The sequence below is a fragment of the Struthio camelus genome, chromosome 18, assembly GCF_040807025.1.
Source record: "Struthio camelus isolate bStrCam1 chromosome 18, bStrCam1.hap1, whole genome shotgun sequence".
NCBI classification, from domain to species: domain Eukaryota; kingdom Metazoa; phylum Chordata; class Aves; order Struthioniformes; family Struthionidae; genus Struthio; species Struthio camelus.
In genome coordinates this window covers 5,857,850-5,884,925 of record NC_090959.1, presented here as the reverse complement: position 1 = coordinate 5,884,925, position 27,076 = coordinate 5,857,850, and the positions used below count along the sequence as shown (strand labels likewise).

General features: G+C 44.1%; 1 protein-coding gene across 1 annotated transcript in view; it reads left to right on the top strand.

The window, feature by feature from the left end:
• Positions 1-24,699, top strand: part of ARHGAP40 (Rho GTPase activating protein 40) — a 43,534-nt gene extending 18,835 nt beyond the window's left edge. The window contains exons 2-15 of the mRNA XM_068912552.1: positions 5,101-5,303; positions 9,351-9,571; positions 12,684-12,759; positions 13,506-13,657; positions 14,301-14,466; positions 14,864-14,955; positions 15,084-15,161; positions 15,423-15,582; positions 16,354-16,436; positions 17,596-17,802; positions 18,065-18,205; positions 19,485-19,645; positions 20,669-20,724; positions 21,984-24,699. Coding sequence (XP_068768653.1) covers positions 5,123-5,303; positions 9,351-9,571; positions 12,684-12,759; positions 13,506-13,657; positions 14,301-14,466; positions 14,864-14,955; positions 15,084-15,161; positions 15,423-15,582; positions 16,354-16,436; positions 17,596-17,802; positions 18,065-18,205; positions 19,485-19,645; positions 20,669-20,724; positions 21,984-22,090 — 1,881 coding nt within the window. The 5' untranslated portion in view covers positions 5,101-5,122 and the 3' untranslated portion in view covers positions 22,091-24,699. The remainder of the gene's footprint in view (positions 1-5,100; positions 5,304-9,350; positions 9,572-12,683; positions 12,760-13,505; positions 13,658-14,300; positions 14,467-14,863; positions 14,956-15,083; positions 15,162-15,422; positions 15,583-16,353; positions 16,437-17,595; positions 17,803-18,064; positions 18,206-19,484; positions 19,646-20,668; positions 20,725-21,983) is intronic.
• Positions 24,700-27,076: the final 2,377 nt, after the last annotated feature.

The following is a 27,076-nucleotide window of genomic DNA, read 5'->3' as shown; positions in this document are numbered from 1 at the left end:
GCTCATGTCCACAAGGCATCGCTTGATGGAAATTTGCTGTTTGTGTATTGGGACTAGAATTTTGTGTAATTCTGTATGCCTAAATGAAACACCTGATTGTGCATATTCTATCTAAAAATTTGGTAATAGTTAGACTAACTTATATTATACAGGGAGTTTTTCTAGTATTAACCCTTTTGAAAGGGTAATTAAGACTTAAACTTTCAATTCTTTCAGTAATTGTATTCAGAAAAATTTTTCCTTATCTAATTTAAGTCTGCAAGACTTTCTCTAGCTTTTCAAATACTCCTATCTTTTTTTTTTTTTTTTGATGCCTTTATTCTATTATATGATTTTAAACAAAAGAATCCATCCTGTTTGGGGGCTGTGATTGGCTGGTCTTTAGATGTTTTCTCACACTTGAGGATTAATCATACAGTTCTTCCCTTGGCTTTAAACTACTTAGTCATGATAGGAACTTGAAAGGAAATTGAAGAGAGGCTTTTCCTGCATGGACCTTTTGTTCCGTGTAATTTCGTGCTAATCAGTTGTTATTTTGACCCTGAAATAAATTGAAAGCTGGTAAGATATGCATGTTTATGACCTTAACATATTTTTTCTTCCTCTGAATTAGTGTCTTTACCTGTGAAAATACTGCAGGCACTTGTTGAAGTGTTTTCCCAATTTTTTTCTTTTTTTTTTTTTTTTTGGAGCACTTATATTTCATGCTAGTGGTCTTGATTGCTCTGATTCTGTGACTTGATGTGCTGTGCTTCCAGTTAACCGAGAGTCCCACCGTTTGTTTCTTTCTTTTATGTGTGCGCTCGTGTTTGCCTCAGATCTTTGGCAGTGTCCCTACAACTAGGTGCTTGTGTGTGGAAGGACTGTCTGGTATAACTTAATTCATCTGTTTTTGTCACCTTTTCCTCATCGTAGTTTTTCTGGAAACAGCATTAAAGGAATTGCAGTTTCTTGGCTTACGCTTGGCACCACCTGTTCTGCTTGTGATGCTTAAGAGGGAACCTCTTCACCCATCTGCTGGAGGGGCGCGTTTACTGAGGAAGGGATGTTGAGCAAGCCACAAAGTAGCCCAGGCAGCCACAAATCCTGTGAGAAGCTGACCAGAGTGATTCAACCCTGGAATGAGCAAACACGTAGCAACAGTGTTGAGTTTGTTTTGATATATTCAAGAGGAGGGCCAAGAGTTGCATGAGTGTTTACAATGCATTTGCTAAGTGTTGACAGTATCTAGGAACAGATCAAAAACTACTCTGAGACTTCATACCCCAGTCCAGGACTGTGTGCCACCAACGCTCCCCGCCCGTGCTGTGCAGGCGTGCAAATCGGATTAGGGCTACCAAGTGCTCTACACAGAGATGACTTGCAGGGGAAATAATAAGTTCATGCCAGTCTGCTTTAATTTCTCATAACTGTGCTGCTGTCAATACTGTTAACCTGGGATCAAACTGCGGGTATTGGAGTCAGGTGGAGGAATCTCGAGCCCGCTAAAACTAGCTCTCCTATTAAGCAAGAGTATTACTTATATATACTGCATTATACTGTATATATACTGTATATTTATATATACTGCATTAGTATCGCCAGTCGTGTCACAGAGCTATTCCTTTATGGTTGCCCGTAACTAGATCTTTCTGGCCAGTGTGCTTACTGTTGGGTTAGTTTTTAAAACTTGAAAGCGTTAAGCTTTTTATGTTTACAGTGCGTCTGAGTGAACGTGATCGTTCCACTTACTCTTTGCCTGGTTGCGACTAAGCTGATTAACATTTTAAGCCAACAATCTACACCTTAAATCTTAAACTGTTGCTACCCATATACGTCACGGATTGTTTTTCCGCATTGCGTTTGTAAGTCAACGGAGGGCAATCCCTTAGAGGCACCGAATCCAAAATTAACTTTCCACCTGGCCTTTTGAATTTGTAAAGCACTGTCCAGTGTGCTCAAGGGGGAGAGGCAAACAAATTAAAATGCTGTACTCTCTGGCCTTAATTTTAAGACCTGACTTTTTGCCTTTGTGTTTTCCTGTGAGACAGGAACAACAGTGCTAGCTTAGGAGCTACAGGGCTGGGTTTTGGCTCCTGTTAATGCTGTGTGAGCGCGTATCTTTGCACCTTGGTGAAATGAGTTAGTGCAGCATCCTGCAGGGCTGTTGAGAAGAAAGATCAGGATCACTTTGGGGTTTCTTGACCCACAAGCGGATCAGTATGACTCTCCCATCACAGGCATATGGTGTGACTAGTAGTGGACTATTTTGGTGCAAGGATGACTAGATCATCCAAATCCAGCCATGGGAGGAAGCAAGATGGCCAGGGATGCTACAGAAGCAAAAGTTGGAGTGGGACGGGAGTACTCGCACAGTTCAGTATAGTGTCTAACAGTACTCCATCCTTGTACCAGGGTTGTGCCATCGTGATATGGACCGGAGGTGTTGGTAGATCAGAAGTTGTTGGCGGCAAAGTTATAGCCTGAGGGTCTGGGCTGTAGGGATGTTGTGACCCTTCTCAGATAGATACCAGGAACCAACTCTAATGCTCTAGACAAGAGTGACTCCGCTTGGTCGTAGCATCTCCTGGACTAAAGCTTGCATCCAGAATCTGATCTCTGGGTAAGTCATGCAGAAAATACAGGGCACTAGTCACACTTTTGAAAGAGATGAAGGCTGTGTTTGTGTTGTCTTAAAGTTTGCTGGTTTCTCAGGCAGGCCTAGGTCAGGTCTGGGGAAGGACTGCCATAGCTACGCATGAAGCAGGCTTGCTGTGGGATGTGTGCGCTCTGTGCAAGCTGTCCTTGGCTTCAAGGGCTAGGTTCCACTGGATCTGCAAACCTAGGTATAACTTCTATCCCAGTATGAACCCAAGGAGACTTCTTGGGTGCTAGATGAAGCCTGCCCTAAAGGAGGCTGAACACAAAGGAATTGTATGTTTTAGAGCTACTTCTTATCTGTGTAACTTGGATCCCACCGCAATATAGTGCAGTAACTTGTGGCAAGAAGAGCAGTTGTGCCTACTGAGTGCCGTTCTAGAGCAAGTGGGAAAGCTCGTGAGGTGGTTTCTTAGCCTGCGTAGTGTTATGCGCTGAGAGGCTGCTCTCTTGTGCAATTTTGGCTCCTGCAGTGTTTCTGGAGGTGATGCTGGCCAAAACAAAGTCCCTTAAGATGATTGAAAACCTCCTGCTATTGTCACGTTCCAAGTGGTGGCTTGTACAGATTGTCAAGTAGTAACGTTCTGGTGGGATATCATGGCAGGATAGGGAGTAGTCTTTTTGATAGTAGCACTGTGGCTTGTTTGATCCTCTTGCCAGAAGGCTGTCGGCAAATGTAAGGAAATGGTGGAGGGGTCTTAAAGCTGAAGAGCTGGTATGAGGGAAGTGATCTAAGTTCTTTACCCCAATGCATAAAGATATAAGTAAAAAGGAGAAAGGGAAAATAATGGTTTAGTGTGGCAGCTATCGTAGATTTGAGATAAATGGGTGTGAACTATGAAGGGGGAAAAAATAATCTTAGACTGAATATTTAAATGCTCTGCCAGGCTATGAAGTGGCCTCTTAGAGGCCTGCTGTTTAGAAGCCCAAGAGTAGGAACAGGAATGAAATAGTTACCAAACGAGACACCCCTTACCTCGTCAGAGGTGGACTGGATGGCATAAGAGCTCTTTTCAATCTTTAACTTCTGTGTTCCTGTTTGTTAATTTAAAAAAAAAAAAAAAAAAAAAAGAGAGAGAGAGAACTTGTTGTTCTTGTTCTCAGTGCTATTGCTGGCTCCAGATGTTCTCAGAATGATGGTTATCGCTTTAGCTTTGACCTTGAGAAGAGCAGGGCAGCCTTACATGCACATTAGGAAAGGGAATGTGCAGAATATGTATGTAAATGTGTAAATATAAGTGTAGAATATCCCATAACACATGCTTCTAATTGCTCAACCTTCAAATTTAGTCCTCTCGGCCCTGAAATGCTGCTTGTAACAGCAGCAAGATAGTGCCAGGAGCACTAGTCGTGGCTTACTAGAGCGAAAGGAAGTTATTGGTGGCAAAATAGCTGACAAATATTAGTTCCTAGGCCCTTCCAGAGCTGGATGACTAAATTAAATTTGGTGGTTTTGTTTGGTTCAAATTTCTCAAGGCATAAGACTTGATCTACTACTTGTCATGTGCCCAGAAAATAATTCTGATATGTGTTTTGCAGTGATGGCTGTTTCCAAGTGTCCTTGATAACCCTTTTCAAACTATCTGGAGTTAGCATAGTGTGTAGTCTCTTGAGTTTTGTATTTGTAACTTGAACCATTGAGACTTTTTAATAAGTAGGCTAAACTTATCCTTGTTCATTTTAAGTCTTTGAAAAAAGTATACAGCGGAGTTCGAAAGGCTTGCAACCCTTTGAGGAGCATTAAATTTCATTTTAGAAGCGACGTTATTATATGAAGTGGTATGACCTCGCCTTCCTTCGGAGAGGTTGAAAGCTCAGCTGAGCTGGACTAGTCTGGGACTTCAGCTGCTCATGAATTAATCAGCTGGGTGGTAAATATTTCTATGTGTTTGGGTTTCCCAGGACAGTTTTTCCGTGTCACGAATCTGAAAAACCTGGTCTGGGCAGGAAAAGAGGGCCTCAAACATTGGAGCTGTTTGCAGCAGCTGAAACGCAGGATGCGCAGCAGCCATGTTGACTCTGCATGCAGAGGACAAGCCTGCCCTGTTTGGGAGTCATCGGACTCGCTGTGCGTGCCAGATCATCTGTGCGCACGTGCACAGAACTTCAGACGTCCTGATTGTCTGTGAATGTGGAAAGTACCTGTGCCTGCTCACAGGGGGAATCTTGGAAGCGCATATGGGAGTAGGAGGTGTCTAAGATGTTGCTGGAAGGACAGACAGCCTAGGAAGACTTGTGTTAATACTGCCTCCTCTCACATCACTTGGACAGTAGTTTTTTTTCTCGTACTCTATTGGACTTGGGCCCATCTTTGCCTGTTATTGCTAAACGCTAACAAAAGGAAGTCACTTACCTCTGTTGGCTTTTATGGTAGTCATTAATCACTGAAGACTGATGCACTAGGAATATCATACCTGAATATGTATAGCTTAACCTGTCTCTCCTTATCTCTTTCTCCCTCAGTACTAGAAATTGCCCCTGCAGAATGAACCAGATTACCCCGAAGAGTCCTTTGGGATCCCCGTTGTCAGAGCACCTCCACTCCAGGGTAGATTCTTTGGACCACTTATCAATGGACAGTTTTTGGCTGGAAGTGGAGAGCATTAAACAGAGCACTGAAGCTGAGCAAGAAGAATGCAGCCTTGCAGATGTCAAAACGCAAGAGGGTAGGTTGCCAAAAACGTTGGGAGTGAGGAAAGGAAGATGGATGAACATCTTGGGAGATAAAATTTTGTTATGCACCTGAATGATTTGGAAGCATATTGCATTATGATTAGAGTATTACCAACATTTGGCAACACAGATTTCTCTCCCCCGCCCCCTTTGTATGGTGGATAATTCCCTACCCAGAAGGAGTGCTAGTTTGGGCTAGCTTCAGCTTCTGAAACAAAACTGCGACAGTAGAGGTCAGTCAGTAGTACATTCAAGGCCCCAGATTTTTCAGACAATCAATTTTTGGGACCTGGACCATTTGCGTTTTGACTTGGAGTGTACAAAATCCTGGGGTGTTGGGGAATGATAAATGCTAATAAGGACCACGCAGTCCTGCAGATGAGGAGCACATGTTTGCTCTGTCTGTTTTGAGCCATGTGTTTGGGCCGGTTGGACGTTGCCTTGACTAGTTGGGACTGCAGCCTGTACAGCTTCCAGCTGTTGTTCTGGCCTCATATTGAGAAGGAGCCATGTGTGTAACGGAGAAATGTTTGAGGGGAAAGTCCTAGTGTGATGCTAAGGCAGGGAAGGGTAGGTATCCTGGATACTTAAAGGTGGGTTTTGGAGAGTAGAGGTGGGAAGATTAGCGTCTACATCTGCACTAATAGGCAAGACATGGTAAATACCACGGCCTGCTGTTAGTGTCCCTATGTAAAGGACATAAGTTTGGTTTTTAGAACTGGAAAGGTTACTAAGTGACTCAGAAAATGAAAGTGTGGAGGAGGAGACTCTGGAAAAGAGGCCATGCTGTGAGATGAAAGGCTGTCTGGGATACCCAAAAGACGATATGTTAGAGGCAATCTGATTGCTGTGTGGAAGCAGGGACACACGGAGAAGTTTGTTTTGACGCTGTGTCTAAATCTGGTAGGCAAGAGCTAACTGCTAAATCGGCAGTTGAAACTGGACAAACTTGAAACGATGCTCCCAGTGGTGAAGCCTTCCTACCTGGCTCTGGAAGGAAATGCTCTATCGGTGCCTTCTGGAAAGTGGTTTAGTGTGCTCAAAGTGCAAGTAGCAAGGGGAAACTTCAGGATGGTGTGTGTGCATGGGAGCTGGAGCTGGCTAGTGCCTTCAGGCTTTCCTGCCTTTGCTGTTTAGGGTCAGCTCGCTGCGAGGTGGCACTGCAGCTCAGGCACGTCGAGCTGCTGCAGCCCCAAAGGCTCCGTCGCAGAGACAGCGCGGAGGCTGCTTGTAGATGAGGCGCTGTAAAAACTGCTGACCCAGCTGGAAAAAGCTGGTTGTCTGCGCGAGGGTGGCTTAATGGGAGGCTGTTTATGGGACCAACTGGTAGTGGGCGGCCAGTATGCAACTGCAGAAGAACTGGGTCAGCCGAGAGCTCCTGGTGCTTAATGACACTTGCAGCCTTGCTAACAGCTGGAGCAGGGAGAAACTAGCGTTTTTCCCGAAATGCAAGAAGCATAGTCCTTTTCTAGCTCTCTGCTGTTGATCCATCTCCGAGTCCGACAGCGCAGTGACAACGTATGCGCTAGTGCGGCAGTGCCGTTAGCGATGTTCCTGCTAGCGTCCCTACCACGTAGTCGTGTCTGAGAAGAGTCTGCAAAGGACGATCCTTTTCTTTTTTTGAAAAATGCGTGGGAAGTTTTGCCGAATGCTTTGTCCGAAATCATTTGCAAGATGCTTAACTGTCCTTTAACTTTTCGGAAACAAAATGCAATTACTAACGAATACGGTTTTTGGCTAGCGCACACTTCAAGTAAGTTCTTGCAACTGATGTTCTTTAGTTTTGCCTGTTTATTCCCAGCAGTGACGCTTCGCCCCTGCCCCAGGAACGTTACTTGTCCAGAATTTAAAGGCGAATACTAACAGCTCCATAAATTTAAATCAGCAGCTAAACTTTTGTGAACTTCTCTGTTCTGACTGTGGTTTCTCCCCTGTTCCCCCTGTAAATACCCTATTTTACTGGCTTCCTTTTGTGTTACTAAGCAAACAGAGTCAGGCCAAAAATATTAAATAGAAAAATTAGAATAATCTGAGATGCTTTGGCATCAGGTAGGGCCATTGGCCTAACAAAGACAATAAATCAGACATCCTTCTTAGTATTGTGTGTTAGATTAGTTTCCTGTTATGACTGGAACTGGATATTTTCAAAATTTGCAAGCAATTAACTTCCTCTAGTTCCCAAAGACACAATAAATGGGAGAAGGCTTTTGCGCTCTGCGCCGATGTGGAATTGCAGACATGTGACAAAATACACGTCCAGTGAGAATACTTAAATTGGACGAAGAATTTGGAGTCTGCAAAAGCACGAGTAGTTGTAAAGAAGTGAGCATATCGGCGGAAATACTCTTCCGTGTTAGCTTTTGTACAACTGGTCATGAGAAATGGCCAAAAGCTAAAACCCTGTAGGAATGCTAGCTGGTTTGCCAGATTTCTGGAAGGAAACAACAACTTCAAGTGCAGTTCTGCTTCTTATGGTGTGATGCTGAAAAAAGTTCTGTTTTCGTGAAACTAGCAGGAAGATGCTGTGACTCTGCTAAGTCTTTTCAGCATGTTCTTTGTGTGATCTTAAGCGCTGTAATGAAATGGTAGTTTCTCCAGAAAAAAATGCATGATTTATTCTCATAAGAGGTGCATAGCTCTTCTATTATTGTGGCTATAATAATAAAAACTTAGCTGAGCAGCTGTGATAAATGAGGAAATATCAATGTGTATTGGAAAAGAAAAAGGGGAGCAAACTATTGTTTCAGTCAGATCACTTGTCTTTTTTTTCCCAATGTGTCCTTGGACAAAGCTATGCTGGAGCTGCCCGTAGTAAACGAACGTGGGACAGAGAAATGAAAAGGTAAAGGCTTTGTGGCATTCACGGCGTTAAAGCTGAAGCTGCCTGTTAAATTACTATTTTTATCCTGAGTTTTCAGGTAGCTGCCTTGCTCGTGGAGCTTTACAGCTTGCACAAAGAACTAAAGAAAAAAACTGTTAGGTGTTTGAGGTGCTGCTTTATGTGCATTGAGGAATGGAGTGAAATCCAAGCTCGTCTGAGTAACGCTGCGGTTACTGTCTCTGGGCTTCTTGCACTTTATTTTGCAGCTGGAGCGGTCTTTAATTTTAGTGTGTTTTGAATAGGTATAGATATTCTTAACCTGTGCATTGCTTTATAACATTTTCTTTTTGCTTTTGGAGAATGACTGTATGAGTATTGATCCAGTTTGAAGGGGAGAGGGGGGGAAAAAAAAAAGAATAGTGACAATGCATATAAATAATTCTGCATACAAGTATATTGAATAAAATATATTTGAATCCACCAGATCAGTGACTGGATGTTTAAAAACAAACAAAAAACACCCAGAAAACCCTTGGTTGATACATAGGTAAAGACAGATAAATGAACAGCGAGGTAATGGGGGGGGTACGAAAGCCGTATGCGCAGCGCTGTGCGTCGCGGCTTCTCGGGTAGCTTTCGTCCGCTCTGCAAAAGCCGTCGTGGGCCCCCGCGCGCTCCAGAGAGGTAGCGCCGTTCGTTCTGCACTTACTGCATGTTTTTGCCGCTGCCAGGCCGCCCTTTGCTCAGCGGTCCGCGCGGAAGCAGATTTACGCGGGAGCGACTTCCCTTCCCCCGGTGCCCTCCGGGAAAAGCCCCCGGCGGGTTCAGCCCCTGTTGCAGAGCCCGTGGGAAGTCCCAGGAGGAGCCGTGCTTGTGCTCCCCCTCTGCCAGCCTCCGCAGGGAACAGCGCTTCCGGACGATATGTGCACCTCCTTATTTTTGTTTTTCCCGTCCCACCTCTCCTCTCCCTCGCGTAGGGTGAGGATTTCCAGCCGCGTGCCTGGGAGCGGGGCTGAGACGTCAAGAACGCCCTTGGTGTCCTGCCAAAGAGGCAGCTCCTTTCCGATGATGTCCTGTTGTCACCCCAGGAGCAGGGACAGTTCAGGCGCCTGGTTTTCCAGCCGTGCAGCCGCTCTGGGTACTCAAACTGCCGTTAGCCTCTGTCTTCTCACTGCTGTCCCCTCTTCTTCCCCCCACCCTTCCCATGCCCTGCCTGCAGAGGGAGATGCTGAGGCCGAGTGGCTCCAGGACGCTGGCCTCTCTGACCTCCTTGGGGACCGGGCCTCAGAAAATGACAACATCGTGCTGCTCTCCACCCTGACGAAGACCCAGGCCGCGGCTGTGCAGCGAAGGCTGGACACCTACTCCCGGTCGCGGAGGAGGAAGAACAAACATCCTGTGCGGGATGTCCGAGACATTTTTGGAGTGGTCGACTCTGGGGTACGTTTATGGTTCATTTCCAAGTAGATGCCTTTGTCTTTTGAGCTGAAACGAAGCTGAGTTGTAGAAATTCAGCATCCAGGTTGCAGAACGGAGAAGGGATTGCTGCAAAACCTGCAAATCCACAGTCTTCCTAGAGACCGATGGAAGAATTCTGTGCAGCTCCTGTAGCGCTGCAGCCTAGTGGACCTGGTGTGGACCCCAACAGCCTTTGAACCCCTCATGTTTTCTTTATGCCGGTGACCCCTGATACCCTTTCAGAGAAGGAAGGGGGGGAAAAAAACAAAAAAAGAGAAAACTTGATAAGGTCAGATTTGGGAAACGGTATTTGTACAGCTGGCAATCCTGGACAAGGGACAGCCGATGCCTTTTTTTGCTACTGAAAATGTAACCATTAGCTTTGCAACTGCTTTCCTGTTGCACTGCTCCTCTTTGGTTGTGGCCAACAGTTGGAGTATCCACAATTGTCCTAGGGGTGCTGGAAAGTATTCCAGTTAGTGCTCCTTGCGACTTTTGCTTTTGGTTAAGTGTCTGATCAGAAGGTGTTGAACTTAACTAAGATCTCGCGTTTGCAGTAGCATGGGACTTCTGCTCCTTACCTGAACTGAACGCTGCTTTTACTCAGTCTGAGCCTCTTTGAAATGTCTTTCACTTTAATGAAACGAATTATACTAGTCCAATAAACCCTTGGATGCGTAAAGGGAATGAGGCTAGCAGTCTGTAATGTTACTGGAAACTGGTGTGTTGTGTTTTCTGTAACTCACCAATGTTGAAGTGTAGATTACTACTTTACTGTGATTTGCACCAAGACTGAGTCGTGGCTGATTTGCTTTTGCAGGGCATTATTCACGTTTCCTGCGTGACTGGGTGACAAACAGATTATGCTTCTAAAAGCAGTAACGCTGCAAGGTTGTCTTAAGTGCCTCGGTTGAAATTCATTGTTTTTCTGTTTGCAGATTAAATCTAAGCCTGTTGTATCTCTTGAAATGGTTCAACTTTTTATTGTGTAGAAATGAAGGTTTTTCTAAACTCTTAATCTTATTTGCCCACTCACTAGGTTACTAACATGTGCATTTGATAATTCAAGCAGCTGAGATCCAATCTGATGTTTTGAAATGGCATTTTTGGTATGATGAAGGCATATATAAAGATGCTAAGACTACCTATTTAAATAGCCTTAATTTGTTAGAAGTGGGACATTTCATCTCACTTCTAGCTTTTCAGGCAAGATCGCTGGCCTCTTTTTCAATAACTCTAGATCTGTTGGGCTTATTTATATTCTCTTTGGCTGGATATTATTTGACTTAAAAGCTTTGCAGTTGTCTCTGAGATCTGCAGTTGTCAGCAGAATGCACTGAACCAAAAAAGGCAGTTTTCTCATGCTCGTGCTCCCTCCCTTTTTAATTAAAGGTAGCAAGAAAATATGTTTTAAAAGGAATCTATTTGGTTTCCTGTTGCTTCTCTGCTGAGTAGTTGTCACTTAACCTCCATATTCGTTGCTCGTCTTTCCCAACTTACGGAAGATGGTGTTTGCCGCCTTTATTTCAGGGAAAGTGTTCAGTTTAGGCAAATGAAAACCATTTTCTGTTTAAAATGGTACTGCCCTGAGACGTTGGGGTAGGGCAGCAGGCACTGAGTCAAAGTCCTTTATACTTGAGTAATTCCTGAAGTAAGCCCAGAGGGAAGCAGGCTTTCTGGATAACTTTCCCAACTGGTTTGCTTTCCCCCCTGCTTCCAAGCAGAGCTTTGGGGCTCCTGCAGGTGCTCTCAGGAACCTGAGGACAAACCAGGCCTGGGGTTTCTGTTTCGCTCCATGCCTTGAAATACCTTGTTGCACAAAAAGATGTTCAAAATACCCACTTTGTAAGGGAGAAAATAGGTGCAGAAAGGTAAAGTGTATTTTCTCCAGGCTTGGAAATTCCTGACCTGGATCTGAGATCCCACAGCTGTGCCTTAACTGCTAAACCAGGTTTTGGATGATTCCTATGACGGACTTCCTATCTCCGTACCCAGAGATTGGGACATTGAATGTTCCCATAATTCTCATGTGTATTCCCTTCTGTTTTTAATGCTGCTTTTACCATGAATGGAGTCTACCTGTGGAAAATTATAATCAGGAGATCGAGCTTAAAACTCATTGGGTTCAACGATGACTTGACTGGAAGCAGTTGAGGGTGTCCACCTCCGTCATGAGCTACGGTCAGGCATTTCTGTCAGAAGCTTTCTGCGCAGGGGCTGGGTCTGAAGGTGCTCCAGCAGTATTCAGTATACGCTCTGGACAATGGAGCTGCAGATGCAAAATGAATTTTCTGCTTTTTTGGAAAGCTCCACAGTTGTGCACTCACTTTAAATGTATAGCGCAGCCTCTGTACACGTTAACTGTGCTGTCCGTTTGCAATGACTTTGTATAGGTCCGTATTAAGTTCCAGTTCTCAGCCCCTGAATCAATATCATAAGCAGATTGTCAGAAAGTTGCTAACTTTTCGTAATAGAATATGCTTTCCTATATTCTAATTAGTTTTAGCAAAAATAAGGTTTTTATTGGCGTATTTCGCTGCCAAATACCTCCTTGTACTTCTTCACTTGTTTTGCTAGACTTGAAGGGGTTAGGCGGCTATAAAGCAGGTGAAGGGAAGCTTCTAGGTGCTGAAGTCTATCTACCATGCACTTTCTCATGTGTCCAAGTGGCAAATAAATTACTTGTGAGCTTAGGCAGCGGGTAGAGACCATGCAGCATGACTGGTGCGCTGCGACGTTTTGTTAGCCCCTCAGTGCCTGGAATAAGGGGGCAGTTGGCCGCCCATAGTGCGAAAACAAGAATTAGCAATTGGTAATCGTTAGTAAATCATTATCATTAGCAAACGATATGGAGATTTATCACAAATACTGTCTAAAAAAGTCATGTGTTTTCCTTCTGCCTGCCAAATTCTCCAGTTACGATTGTTTCAATGATTTGTAATTCCAGAGCAGTCATGTAGCCCTGAACTTGAGCCGTGTTTTTGTGCGCTAACAGCCAATGTTCTCAGGTGTGTTTTTCTGCCAAAACTGGGTTGTCTTGTAGCAACTTTTGTTCTGCTATGTGTAGATAAATATGTCCTGGTTTATTTTTCAGGAGACGGTGGCGGAGAAAGAGGACTCCAGACCAGATCAGTTGTGGCACAATCTACAGACTGCAAATGTGCAGAAACGTAAGCAGGAAGTTTTAATGTGCAGAAGGTTTCTCTTGCATTAGGAAGAGACGCGTGCTTTAAGAAAGAGCATATTGTTACATTTTCATGGTCTAAACACAAGCCTACTCTTCTGCTGTAACAACGTGAATACCTGTAGTTGTACCATTAGCCATATGCCATTCTTCTAGGGGATGAGACATCTGCAAGAAGCTGGTTGGCAGGGCGATGCATGTTTAAGAGGAACGCTAGGGTCAATTAACTTGGATGGAAGAGGGCAGTGTGTGCTTATGTTAGCTGTTGTCTCTAAGATGCAGCTGAAGGCCTGTTTTATTGCACTATATGCAGCAATAAACACAAATGAAGGCCTTGCGATGTTTTCTCGACCCTGCGGTTCTGAGGTAGAGCTGGATCGCAAAAGGAAGTTCTGCTAACCCAGTCTCTGAGCTTGGGCAGCAGTGTTGCCAGGATTAAAGGCCCCGCAAAGACTGCGTTAACGTGACGTAACGTGTGGTGCAATACAGCTGTCGGGGAGGGCTGACGCATTGGCCTTGTTTGTGTTTTTTAAATACATGCATATCCTCAGCTGTGGGTTTAATAGACTTTTCCTGTGTCTAGTATTGTTAGGAGTTGCCACTCAAACTGGTAACTGTAAGTCTTCAAGAAAGTAACTAGAAGATGCAAATAAATCACTGACAAAGCATGGTGAAATCGTGTAAACACTTTACCGCCTGCATAGAGACTTTTTTTTTCCCTCCTCTCTGTAGCAGAAACCCAGGATTACTCCTGCCCGGTTCGAAACCCTGGGAAAGAGGAAGTGTTCAACACGGACATTGCCTACTCAGAGCAGGCAGCTGTTCTGCTCAAAGGATCGTTCCTGTCTGAATCTCGGAGGATAAAAGATGGAAATGCCCTAACCGTAAGCTCAGAAGGGATTTTTCCTGTTCAAACTTGTTAGCTCTGCTCTTGTTTAGAGGAGAAGAGGAAACTTGACTCAGTTACATAATCACATCGTGGAAACCTGAGGTGCTCTCTAGATAGTGTTGCAAGAAGTCTGTACAAGGTAGATGTTTTTGGACAGGCAAAGCTGTTTTCAGTCAGTGATGAGCAAGGGTAACTGAGGATTGAAAAGAGGAAGTATTTCTGTAGGAAAGTGTAGTGATAATATCTGGGCCGTTTCCCTTGAAAAGAGGAGAATAACTGGACTTTCTGTGATGCTGACAGTTTTCTTTTCCACAAATGTGCTAGACTTCTTCCAAGGTTCAAGTAGATTGAGGTGGATATCTGACTGTCTTTAGCTTAGACAAACTGGGATCTTGATACGACTACAAATGTAATGCTGGAAGCAGGGTACCTTTCTTCTACCTGTGGGTAGTTCTTCAACTGTGGGTTGGGTAGAAGTAGGAGTAGTTTGGGGCATTTGTCTAGTGCTGAAACAGGAGGACGAATAGATGCTGGTTAGTGGGAAAGAGTGATAAGGATGCAAATAAGCTTGAAAACTAGCAGGGTCAGTAGTGTTACTTGCACAAAAAACGTGTGTGTGTGTGTGTGTTTTCCTTTAGAAATTTAAGATCCCCAAGGGCAGACTAGGAGTGACCAGGATTGGAGATTTATCTGCTCAGGACATGAAGAAGATTCCCACGTTGGCCCTTATTGAACTGACAGCTCTCTGTGATGTTCTAGGCTTTGAGCTGAAGAGAAACAAGGCGGTTAAATTGAAAACAACAGGTTAGTTGCATGTCATTGTAATTTTTATGCCCTCTTTAAATTGAGACCATCTCATAGGTCTGGATATAAATTGTAAGAACAGAGAGGGTTTGTAATAAGAAACCTTGTGACAGATGTTTTTCCTTAGTCAGAACTTATTCTGGAAGTCTCTGGTTCATGACATCCATACCTAGCACCACGTTTATGTCTGGCTATCAAATGTGCTTGTCCTACTAATTGCTGTGGTAGGATCCCTTCCTCTCTCTCTGTCTCTCCCTCTCCCTCCCTCTCCCTCCCCCTCTCCCCTCCGGTATCTGTGCTTACAAGAAGTGCAGTCTTAGGCTGTAGCATTGGAACTATCCCTGACGCCTGCATGAATGGTGGTATAAACTTAGAGTATGTGTTATTTCTGTTGCAGAGAAAAGACTCTTTGGAGTTCCACTCAACACTCTGTTGGAAAATGACCAAAAACTGCTCCCCAACACCAAGGTCCCTCTGTTACTCCAGGCAGTAAGTTCCCTAAAGATTTTATTTGCGCTTCTGATCCTCAAAGTCAGGAAGGTTTTGAAGGCTGTGATAGGGAAGGGCTGACTTCTCATTTTGGGTACCTAAAAGCTTTCTTTTCCCCCTTTTAATAGTTGCTGTCATGTCTGGAAAAGAGAGGACTTGAAACTGAGGGCATTTTGAGAGTTTCTGGGTCCCAGACCAGAATAAAGGTATGAGCTCTCTGGTAGTGTTATGAAGTACAGAGGTGATCAGTGAGCATGTTGCTGAAGCAAGTTCCTAAATAGGGTGTAAATCGAATTATCTCGTGTCCTTTCCCAGTACAATTAGAAATGTCCGTTGCTGGGAAGTTGGAGAATCCGTGAGGGACTCTGCGGTCTTTTGACATGATAGTTTGCCCTCTAGTATTCAACTATAGAATTTCCATTGTATCTACTTGTTAAAACATGTAATAAATTCCCTTTTTTGTATAGAGTCTAGAGCAGAAACTAGAAAGTGACTTCTATACTGGCCTTTTCCGCTGGGATGAAGTCCATCAGAATGACATATCTGGGCTACTGAAAAGATTCATAAGAGAGCTGCCTGCCCCGCTGCTGACAGCAGAGTATCTTCCTGCTTTTGCTGCTGTACAAAGTGAGTTCTCGTTTTGGCTGCTTAGTATCAGTTGCCTGGTTTGTGCTTTTCTTATAAAGCTCTGCTGGTCTTGGGTTCTCCTGTCAGATATGTTGTGATCTGATGGGAATACAGAGCAAGATAGGAAGTTTAGCCAATTAAACTTGTTGTGCTGGGCTTAACAGATGCTGTAGTGCACCAGTGTCTTAGTCTCCAGTGGTAGGTTATATACAAAAACTTTGTGTACAAATGCTATTCTGGAGTCTCAAATTCTGTTGTGTCATTTGAGGCTGCGTGCTTGCCACCATGAATTAGGACAGTTTAATAAATAACCACATGCATGCTGGGTTGTGGCATCTTGGCAGGGTGCATGGTCTCGGCCTGTCCCAGGTAATGCAGTGTTCTGCAGACCTCTTATTTTGAGGCCTGTGTCTCAATAGATGGCTTGAACACGTTAAGCTAATTGTTTGAACCCACAACTCTCTTTTCGCACAAGAAGTGTGGAATGGGAATCTTTTGATGCCCTTCAAGGGCACCAAACTTGCTGGTAGACTGTGTACACTAAAACAAATCAGCCGGTCTTCTAAAACTCATGTAACTGGCACCATAAGACCTCTATGAGCTTGATTACTTCTTTAAAATAAGGTCTCAAATCCTAGATGACAAATGCTACAATAAACTATTGTCTCCCCCCCGTTCCCAGTATGCATGACATGGGAACGTCATTTCCACTCACAAAAAGAGCAGTGTCAGAAGCCTGAACCCTCTGTCACGTTTTCTCTTTCTCTCTAGATATTCCAGACCTGAAGCAAAGATTGCAAGCCCTAAACCTCCTTATCCTGATTCTGCCAGAGCCCAACAGAAACACTTTAAAGGTAATTGGACCTATTTTTGATTTAACTGGGAAAATACAATATCCTTCCATGTTTTTATTTAAGGAACTCTAGCAGCCTTTGTAAAGGGAGGTGTAATTAGTGTAAATTGTGTTATTTGGGCTTTTTTCACTGACTTGAGAATGGAAACCCATTATAGGGGGAGTAGGCAAATCTGAAGCCTGTGCAGTTAGTGTAAGCTGTTAGCACTGTCTGTCCTTGTGGGTACAAACGAAGAGCAATAGGAACCCATGTGGTCTTGGAGGGCCTTTATTATACTGTGTTTGGGAATGTGCTCTTCCTCTTGAATGTACTAAAGTGCACTTCACTGTGGAGTGACAGGCGTATAGTTCTTAGGTTGTCTATGAGCATACTGAAACATAGGGGAATGGGTTAATGGCTTGTTGTGTTCATGCCATCTATCAAAGATAGTTTCAGTTTTAAAAAAAAGTGTTAAAAAAAAAACAAAACTAAACTTCTAACTTCCTACCCTTTTACAGTCAGAAAGCCTTTAAAATCCCTCACCTGCTACTTTTCTGAGAAGGGGAGGGGGGAAAGTTGCTGGGGTAAGCATTTGTAGGCAATGCAAAACCTGTGGCTTTCATCCATATTTTACAAGAGCTGTATTTTTTTTTGTACAGAAAGATTTTGTATTGCTGAGTGGTTCACCTTCCAGAGAAACAAGAGCAGGCTGACTTAGCACCCTGTAAACTTGATTTAGAGCACTGGGATAGATGATCTTGTCAAAGGTGATTTGGCGTGCGTCATGGCTTTAGTGGTGTGGGGAGAAGAGGTGGTCCAAAAACTTTGTTCTGCATCTAGGGAGAGGTGTTGTGGGGAGAGGATCGTCTTTGGATTCTGTAACTTTTATAGCTAGAGGTTATAAATTGACATCTGTCAAGAAATAAGAACTCACCTACTTGCCGCGCTTACCATCTCTCCTGATTCCTAAACGCTGGACCCAACGCAAACTGTCTCCCTGTTTGGGGTAGTTGTTTGTTGCTATCAGCAACAGCACTTCCTGACTGGAGTACAGGATTTGCTCGCAGATACCGAAGAATGATGCTAATCGGGTGGTCTCTCCAGCAAATGCTGTGCTAGGTGTTTTTTGGATATTACTGGTAATGAATATCTTAAAGTCCAATCTTTTTTCCTGTCTTAGGCTCTCCTTGAATTTCTCAGCAAAGTGGTTGCCAGGGAGAACAACAACAAGATGAACCTCTGGAACGTTTCCACAGTCATGGCCCCAAACCTCTTCATGCACAAGGGACTGCCAAACAAGATCCCCGAGGGGAAGGAGAAACAGCTGGCAGAGGGGGCAGCTGATGTTGTGCGGATGATGATCCATTACCAGGATCTGCTCTGGACGGTGAGTTGTGCGGGTGTTTCGTAGTGTGGTAGCAGTGTCTTGGTTTGGCAAGACCTGGAAGAGGGGAAGGGATAGTTTTGGAAATGTCAGAGGAATCAAATGTCTGTAGACAAAAACTCTGGCTGCTTTAACTGTTTTCAAGGTACGTAGATGTTTTGTCTACTTGCAGAGCTTTGCAAAGTGACGTTCAAATAAGAACGGAATCCTCATTTCTACCCAACTTATTTTAATTCCTTTTTTTTCTCCCTACCCCACTGTCCAGGTCTCCTCCTTTTTGGTAGCTCAAGTCAGAAAACTGAACGAGAGCAGTAGCAAAAGGTACCAGTTCTGTGACAAGCGAATAAAAAATTTGTTGCGGAAGATCCATGCTGATAAAGACAAGGTGGAAAAGAAGCAGGCAGAGGTGAGTTAGGACTTGAAAAACTGGGCCCCCTTATAACAGGGTCAAGTTCTTTCCCTCTGTAAGTCCCTTCACGAGAACTTGAAAGTCCAAGTGGTGTTACTCTTTACGAAGCAAGAGGCAGAAAATCTGCAGAACCACGAGAAGAAGCTTTCCAAACTCTTCTTGCTAGTTTGTGGCAAAAAATGATCCCAACACCCAATACACTAAATAAACTTCAGACTACAGAAGATGCAGTTAGGACACCGCATGCTTGCGGGAGAAAGGAGAAGGCACCTGCTGGTTGTCACCTGGCACTAATAGTGGATTTCACTTGACTGTAGATGTCCTATGTGTTTAGACAGCTGTGTCTGCTGTGATAGAGGCAGACTTACTTTCATAAACTCCAACAAGAAATTGTAGACTATTACAGTAGCGTGAAAAAATATTTTGCATCTCATTTTTCTTTTTGCTCCATAATGCTGCTGATCTATATGGGAGAGTTTGAGAACAAGGTTCTCCTCACTCAGTATGAGATGTAGCTTCCCTGATGAACGAAAACAGTGCTATTCCACCTTTTTCATGTTGGTGCTGAGATCTTTAGCACCAGATCTGTTTGAGTCAAAGCTGGGAAAAGATCCTTGGGATCTTTTTTTTTTTTTTTTTTTTTTTTGCAAAAGTTAACTTGCTCCAGATTGGACTGAATGAGTTCAATTTCTCCACAAAATTTCTGGAAAAGGGTGTGTTTTTTTTTTCTTTTAAGAGTTGACGAAAATGGTTTTGACAAAATAGCACTTGAACTCTGTTCCGTAATGTTCCAGTACTTCTGTTCTGAAATGACCTCTGGTTCCAAAATGTTCAGTAGCTTGTATAACGCAGTTCAGCTGTCTACATTTCTGGGATTCATTTAAAGAGGAAAAAGGAAAGTCTATCAGAGTTGTGCGAAACACTTTGAAACTAGGATTTGTCAGAATAAGTTTCATTAAAGCTTGTGTTACTCCTTCTAGTGCCAGTGCCGTACTTGAACAGCAGGGAGCACCAGCACACGCTCTGATAATCAGTGCTTTTCTCCCCAGCCACAATGCTGAGGCACGGATGATTTGTTTACAGTGTTCACCCTGATGCTTTTATAACCTTTCCATCCTGTAGCAAGTGTGGAGTAAGAAACAAAGGTCCAGTTTCTGAGCAGCAGTTTGATTCTTTACGCTCCCCGATCTAATTTGAAATTCGATGTTTTAGTCGATGCCACAGTTTGTCTAAATTTAAGCACGCTGTCCCTTTTGACTCTGCCTTTCTTGCTCAGCCTTCCAAGATCGTGAAAGTCCACGCTTCTCTCCTCCTGAAAGACTCGCTGGAGGTGCATTTGAACAACGCGACCAGAGTTGCTGATGTCTTGAAGCAGTTTCAGAAGAACCTGTGCCAGAATGGCTGGAACATTGTTAACACCGTCAGCCTCCTCAAATGGTAAAAAGTTCTTTCTGCGCGCTCTCTCTCTCTAGGTACATATATAAAAACACCAGGCAATGTAGTTACTGTGTGTTTTCTGTCTTGTGTCAGAGCTGGGGTGATGGCCCAGGGAGCAGGCAGGAGGCAGTTCTCTGCCCCTCTGTTCTAAACTTTGGGAATAACGTATTGGGTGGAGCAAGAGCACGTTAGTTCAGCTGAGTGACTCCATCGTTGTGCCCAGGCTGTCAGGAATTCGCTAGTCTCTGGTCGCCTGGAAGACAAGTGAACTCTAGCAGTATGTGCAAAGCCTTACTGGAGGGAAGGGGAAGTGGAATAACATTGACCCTGCAAAGTGAACTCCCTTTCCGAGAGGAAAAACATCACTGTCTGTGCAAACTACTTGCCTGGAGCAGTATTTCCAACATGCATATGTAAAGGTAGGGGCTTCCCAAATAAGCCCTGTGGTTCCCGCCTCTACCCTGGTGGTGATTGCTGGAAAAAACTCAAAACTGAACGAAAAGTCTCTCTCTCCTCCCCCCCCCCCCCCCCATGCACCCACACGCAAACTCAGTAGATGGAGTGTTAGTGCGTCTCCTGAAAGCAGATATTCAGATGTGGATGTGAAGTTGGCTGAATATGGGTCACCTGGGAGCTAGCTTCCTGCTAACAGGCTGCTACAGCTGTTGTCCTCTTCCTACAGGTGAGCTTCACCTGAGCAGGTGTCAGTCCTAGAGGAAAGCTGCCAATGAACTTTGGTATCTGTGCTTTTTGGCTTCCTGCTGAGAAGTTAGTGTGTGCGTATAGTATGTGCCTCACTACTAGTGAGGAATATCTGTCTTGCTTTTTTCCAGTTTTGATGCCAGTTTCAACAGTTTGCCTGTTCAGGAGGATCAGTGAGGTTGCTATACTGTAGCCTGTAGCTTCCTTGACTGCTCCTGGCCTCCAAGCCACGAGCAGCTTCTTTGGAAGCAGTGAGGCAAAATTGCCTGTCCTCCCTCTCGAAGAGCATTACCAATTTTTTAATGTGTTTTCTTTCTACAGTAACAACTCTGTGGAGTCTACAAACCTGCTCCTATATGAAGTGGGAGGCAATATCGGTAAGACTAGGTGATAACAGATAGAAAGACTTCAATATCCAGTATTTATAACTCTCTGACATAAATTAGGAGGTTCAGATTTGGAGGGAATTCCAAAAGTTAGAATTAAAATCAAAAAGCTTGGGTTAACCTCACCCACAGTGAACAGCATCTGCCAAAGCTCTTGTGTGCTGTGTGTGTAGTTTCTATGTTTTTGTCATCACTGCCAAGCTTTTATAGGGCAAGCATGTGGGAAAGTTGAAGCCTGGACTTCCAAAAATACATAGCACTGGTGGATTGTATTCAGAAGAAGGCTGTCAAGAAGGGTGGAAACTTGAGAGTTCCAAATTTCTTGAACAGAAACATGCAATGTTTTTTCCATCTGAGGCGCAAACCTGCCATTCCCTTGAATGCACCATGAGATACTCCCTCTCCCCTCAGTGCTAAAGGCCTCTGGAATTTAATGTAAAACTTAACACCGTAAACTACGTCATCTAGATAAAGGGCAATATCATCCTATTTCATTAGGTGTTTAAGCATGGTGCTGCTTTTCTGGGCTTTAAGTAAGTCTGGTAAGGTAGAACATGGAGTCTGTGCTAAAACCTGCCGACTCGGATGTGACTTCTGCCTTCTTCTATTTAGAAACTTTCTTATAGAAGAACAATAATACCCTAGTGATACCTTGGGTGGAAGTTTCTCAGACCAGCTGGTCAAGCAAGTTGATGATCTTAATTAGTCACTGATTTGCTCTCATGAAATAGGGTCATCAAATGGGGAGGAGGCTTAAGTTACATGATTGTAGCAGTGAAATAGGGGGGTCTGAAAACGGAAAGGAGTTTTTATACCCTACTACAGCTGTAAACTGTCAGCAGTTGGAGTGGTTGGGCTGCCTCTTGGTATTTCTCATAGTAGTATCAATAGAAGACAATGTCAATCCGACTCGAAACAGTTCGCTCTCCCCTACTGCATTTGAACGCTAGCATATGTCATAACTGCCTTCAAGTGCTAAAGTCCCTGGGTTAAAGTTATTGAGTATTAAAGTGCGTTGTTAAATTATTTTTTTATTTTAAAAAGGTTACAGCTTGGGCTTAGTCTAGCTTTAAGAAGAACATAGGTTTATTTTAACATAAACGGATTTTTTTCAGACTTACAGGAAAAGCTTCTGAATGATTGTAATATTGGAATGGATGTGAACAAATACGGGTTTTAGGAAAAACTAACAACTGTGGGACTAAGGATGTGTAAACTACTTTTTCTTCTTGAATTTCTTGTTTTGATAGGTGAACACTGCCTGGACCCAGACGCTTACCTCTTAGACTTGTACCATATCAATCCCCATGCTGAATGGATAATTAAGCAAAACCCATCTTATCCTCGGATGTTCTAAGGAAAGCACGAGTGAAACAAAGCCTTTGGATGAAGGTTTTGGAGGGTAAAAGAATGCTGTAGAGAGGTTCCTGGTGTAGTCGCAGACGAGACAGTGTTTGCGTCTCTGACTGGAAAAAGAGCTTTATTTACTATTTCTGTAACAGCTGGCTGCGAGAGTACACCAGCCTCCATGTGAACAGGAGAGTTGGCAACCAGCAGAAATTAAGTAGCAGAATTTGCAAGGGGTGTGATTATTTTAAAAAAGCAAAGCAGAACAACCCCCTGAAAAACTGTGCAAACACTGCTACAGGAATTGAGCAATAAGGATAGAAGGTGAGAGGAGAAACTTCTTGAAGATGATAGAACACGTCTCTCCCGGATTTGCTCTTTCTTTTGATCACATCCACGTTTTGGAGGAGAAACAGTCAAACACTGCAGCGGTACTAATGACATCCTTTTGGTAAGATCCACTACTGACTGTTGCACGTTACCGGAAGAAGTTGTGAACTTGGGTTTCGCTCTTAAGATACTGCAGTTTTCTCTGACGAATGGAAAAGGATGCGTGTAAGAGGTCAGCTGTGATGCAGAGCTGACATCCTATGTTTAGTGAGTGCAGTCAAATACACACAGGCAACCCATGCATGATGATCACTTTTGCTGGAAAAAGTATGGGATGGATAGCCACCTTCTTTCAAATGGACAATTTGATAAAGAGATGCCTGTCCCCTACAGGTCCTGCTGGTAATGCACAGACAAACGTGCAGGTTACCACTGAGGGTAAGACAAGCATTTTTCTTTTGCTGGATGACTGTTTTTACAAAACCTCCTACATAAAGAAGGGATAACTAAGGAAGCGTTCTACAGTTAATTTGAGGTTGGTCGTCTGACCTGGCCACACGAACAAAATTTCTTTCTGGAGGGCTCTGCGTGAACGTAGCCGTTTAAAAACAACAATCCCCGAGATGTGCGGTGGCTGAAATAAGGAGGTCTGTGCCTCTATACATCCGCTCGCTGCGGTGGGTGCTGAACTGCGCCCGCCGCACGGCGCAGCGTGACCGCTGCGCTCTGCAGAGCGCCGAGGACGGAGTGCAGCGCTTGCAGCTCGCGCGGCGTCCTGAGCCTCGTCCGACTCCGGCCCGGGTTAGGCTGCGGTTGCGGAAGAGCAGTGCAGGAACGTCGCTCTCCTTTGCAGCGATGCTGGGACAGCTCACGCGAGGGAACCCGCTGCGCAGTTAGTGGGGATGGAGCAGGCAGCGTTTCTGAAAATCCTGGCGTCGGGTTTTTATACAGTTTTTAAACACTGTTGGATATTTATTCGCGTGGCAGAAGCAGGGCTGCCCTGCAAGTGTGTACTCAAAGTATTTCATATGCCAAGTCCTGCCTGAACTAGTGACAATCTTCAGTATTACATCTTTTGTTTAACTGAATTTGTTTCCATTGCTGTCTGAACTTTGCCACCTCTCTTTTTTTTTTTTTTTTATTCCCCTGTTCTCCTCTCTCTGCCTCTCCCCCAGGCTGATATGTAGCTGTCCCTCTCGGTTATCTTGAGGTCATAATGTTCTTTTGTACGAGCACTTCGTTCTGTGGTTTGTCTGTCTTTGTGGTTAAATTCTCTTGGTGATTAAGATCCTTGAGACACAGGTGAGCCATAGTCGTCTGTATTCTTTCTAAGCTGTTGTGAATACTGTACGTGTGATGCTGATGTCTTAAAATGTTGTGCACGTTAGAGTCTGTCTACACTTTTGACTATGATGATGCACATTCACTGATGCAAGGGGTTACCTTCATAGCTGTCTGTCTTCAGAGCCATAATAGCAACTTGAAGGAAAAAAAAAACAAAAAAACCCCAACAAACTGCTAACCCCAAACCCCAAAGTCGGGACATTTTGGGTTTATAGGGCTTAAATTGTGCCTAAAGGGGGCTGACTGTTGTTGAGGGTGGGTGCTCTGTGTCTCTTTAAAGATCAGGCTGCTCTAAAATTGGGCATTAAAAATTGAAGGTACCTACTCACTTAGTGACTTCTGGAGATCTTTGTTGCAGCGATGGAGCTTAGCAAAGAGTGAGTGCCAGAAATGTGGTAACTCCTAAGTAGCTACTATGCAAGAATATCATTGAAAAATCAGTGAGAGAAAGAGGAACCTGTTCCTGCTCAAAGATGCTTTTTTGCGTTTTGTAGGGATGCAATTTAACTTGTGTAATATTGAAATTGTCTCCACCCCTCATATGCTGGATGTTTTTTAACAAATTGACTTCAGTACAGAGGAGGGAGAAACGCTACTTCGCTGCTTCTGTAAACAACAAATCTGAGGGTTTTTTAGAACACCAAGCAATGTGAATCAGTGCTGTGAAAAACAATGCTGGTGGGAGAATCTTCTGCGACAAATACCAGTCCTCCATTTTGAAAGGAAATGTGTGTGTGGTGTTTTTTTTAAAAAAAAAAAAAACCCTCTGTCCAGAAGGTGGATATGCTTTTTTATTTTTGTCTTTCCTAACTTTTTTTTTAAACCAAAAAGCAAGTGTGAATTTGGAACAGTGTCACTCATGTGCAACCTGCTTTTGAATGCTGGCTTTTAATAACTATTTTTTACAAATTTTTAATTCTGTATTTAAAAACCAGTTAATCAATGAAACAATAAAAATACAATAAAAGCTCTTGGCTCCTGTTTTGCTGGTGGCTCAGGACGTGGTTAGCACACTGAACGGCCTAACATCCATGACTGCCTGCAGGAGTTGTCTCGCCGCGTCTGAGGGCAGATGTACCTGGAGTCTAAGCGAACCTGACAACTGAATTTCGTGGTACAGCTTCAGTGAAAGCTTCCCTTTGGATGAGCCTGCAAGGTGGCTGTGAAAGAGCGGTTTGGGAGGAGGAAGAGCAGGAGGTCAGTGACTGGTTTAGGAAGCCTGAAGCAAGGTTGGGAGCTGGCTGTAGGTCTTGGGTGTTTTTCCCCACAGAGGTCTGTTGGTGGGGTGAAGGTCTGATCCTGAGCACGAAGGGGTAGTGACTTTTGAAGGATGAAGAGCTATTGTTGAAGATTTAAGCTTGAGGAGGACATCCAAGTGCCATGCAAAGTCCCTCTTCCTGCACCCTGATCTGCTCTGAGCTGTGCTCGGGGTTATATGCAACCGAAAGGACTAGCGGTTGGCCAAGAATAATAGGAATGCAGTCTGGAACAGCGTGGCTAAATGACTCCTTTATTGTTCAATCCTGGGTGATGAAATATGGCATAAGTCTGCTGCTATTTAGTTAAAAACAGTAACAATAGCAGTCTCTCCAGGAGCCCCGATGCTGGACTTGCTATCCTATCCTGAAACAAAAGGGAAGGGGGGGGAGGATCCAAGTGGCCTTAGAAAGCTTTTCAGAGCAATTATCGGAGGAAAACAGCAGCTTATCAAACTCATTCCACCCATTCATCTTCAGCAGTATCAAAGTGCTAATCTCTTCCATCCCCAAGGGTGTTTTTTGATTGATCATTACCCTGCTATCTCCTCTGCTCAGAGGAAAAGCCTAGTATTTATTCTGTATAAACTTAGTCCGGTGTGCTGAGATAACAGGAAATAGCATGAAAGAGTCTTGCAAATGCTGGTTAAACATATTTGTGGATGAAGTGACACTGACTTAAATACCATATATTTTAAAAATAAATAATTTACTTCAGGAAAAATGTGCGTGGAGACGAGGTCTTTAAAGGAACGAACAGAGCTTCAGCCCTTGGAGGGAAATGCCATAGGAAAAACAGCTAACTACATTTCCTAGAGCAGAGTGAGTAAATGACAGTGAGTACTATTGCAAACAAATAAAAGTTGCATTTGATTTAAAATTTTCTTTCCCCTAGTGTGCTCCCTGTTTGTCTGTTGGAAAACAAGGCAAACGACGTCCGTGTTTCTGCCTGCTCGCTTGTATCTCTGAGAATGAAACTCTCTGGTTCTGTGCAAATCTAGTCTGGTTGCAATTGGACACGATGGCTGCATGTGCAGCCTGGCTGGGGGACAGCGTGCAAGGTCATGTCCAACATGAATGTGGGTGATTGCAGCTAGGCTTCTTCCAGCAAACGACCTGCCTTAGTCTTCCGAAGTCTCCTCTGCTCACTGTGCGTTTCTGGAAGGACCGTGAGAGGGGTGGATGTGTGCCTGGAGCTCCTCGCCCCTGCACAGATCACCAGGGTCCTGATGGCTTTCTGTGAAAGCGTGGGGCTGAAGGAAAACTCTGCAGGCAGCTCTGCTTTCCTGTAAGGGTTCATTTAATTGCTAGCTTCCTTTCTACTTGGGGAAAGAGTAAAATAACTTAAAATACTGAACTATGGCCTCTTAGAAAATGCACAGCTGCACTGACTTTCAGGATCAGTTCCCATAGTCTCCCTAGCCCTCTCCCTACAAACTGAGGTTTTTAGGCCAAACGCTTTTGCTCCTCTTGAACGGGCTTTGTGTTGGTTGTCCCTTTCCAGCTCCTCAGCTTCTGGAGGAAGGCAGATTAATCCTAGCAGGGCAGGCGGGGTGTGAGGGTGTCCGTGTGCTCTGTGGCCTCTCCCTCTCATTCAGAATTGACCTTGTCTTGTTGACACAGGGTCTTCATCCTTCTGTAAGCGAAGGGAAGTTGCTTCGCTACTGTAGGCGACTTAGATCGGCTCCAGACAAGGTTATCTGTAGGCCGATACTAGCACAGGGACTACTGTGTAGGAGGAAAGCGTTGTCTGTATCAGCAGTTCTGGGACCAGCTCTCACTGTGCAAGCGGTAGTACAGCTGCAGACCGTGACAGTCAGGTTGTAATCTAGTCTAGATAGGCTCTAATTTAAATATATGCAAATTAAAACTAGTTTGTGCTTTTGAGGGGAAATAAGAGGTTTGGGGAGTTGTGTTTTTTTTTAAATTGTGATCAGAAATTGTTGGATATAGGAGAAAGACCCTAGATATCTGTCAAAAGGGGATACTTTGAGGCTCACCTAGGGTTTTAAAAATACTGAGGAGTGGGATTACATGTACGTAACCTACCTGTGCTACCCGCAGCT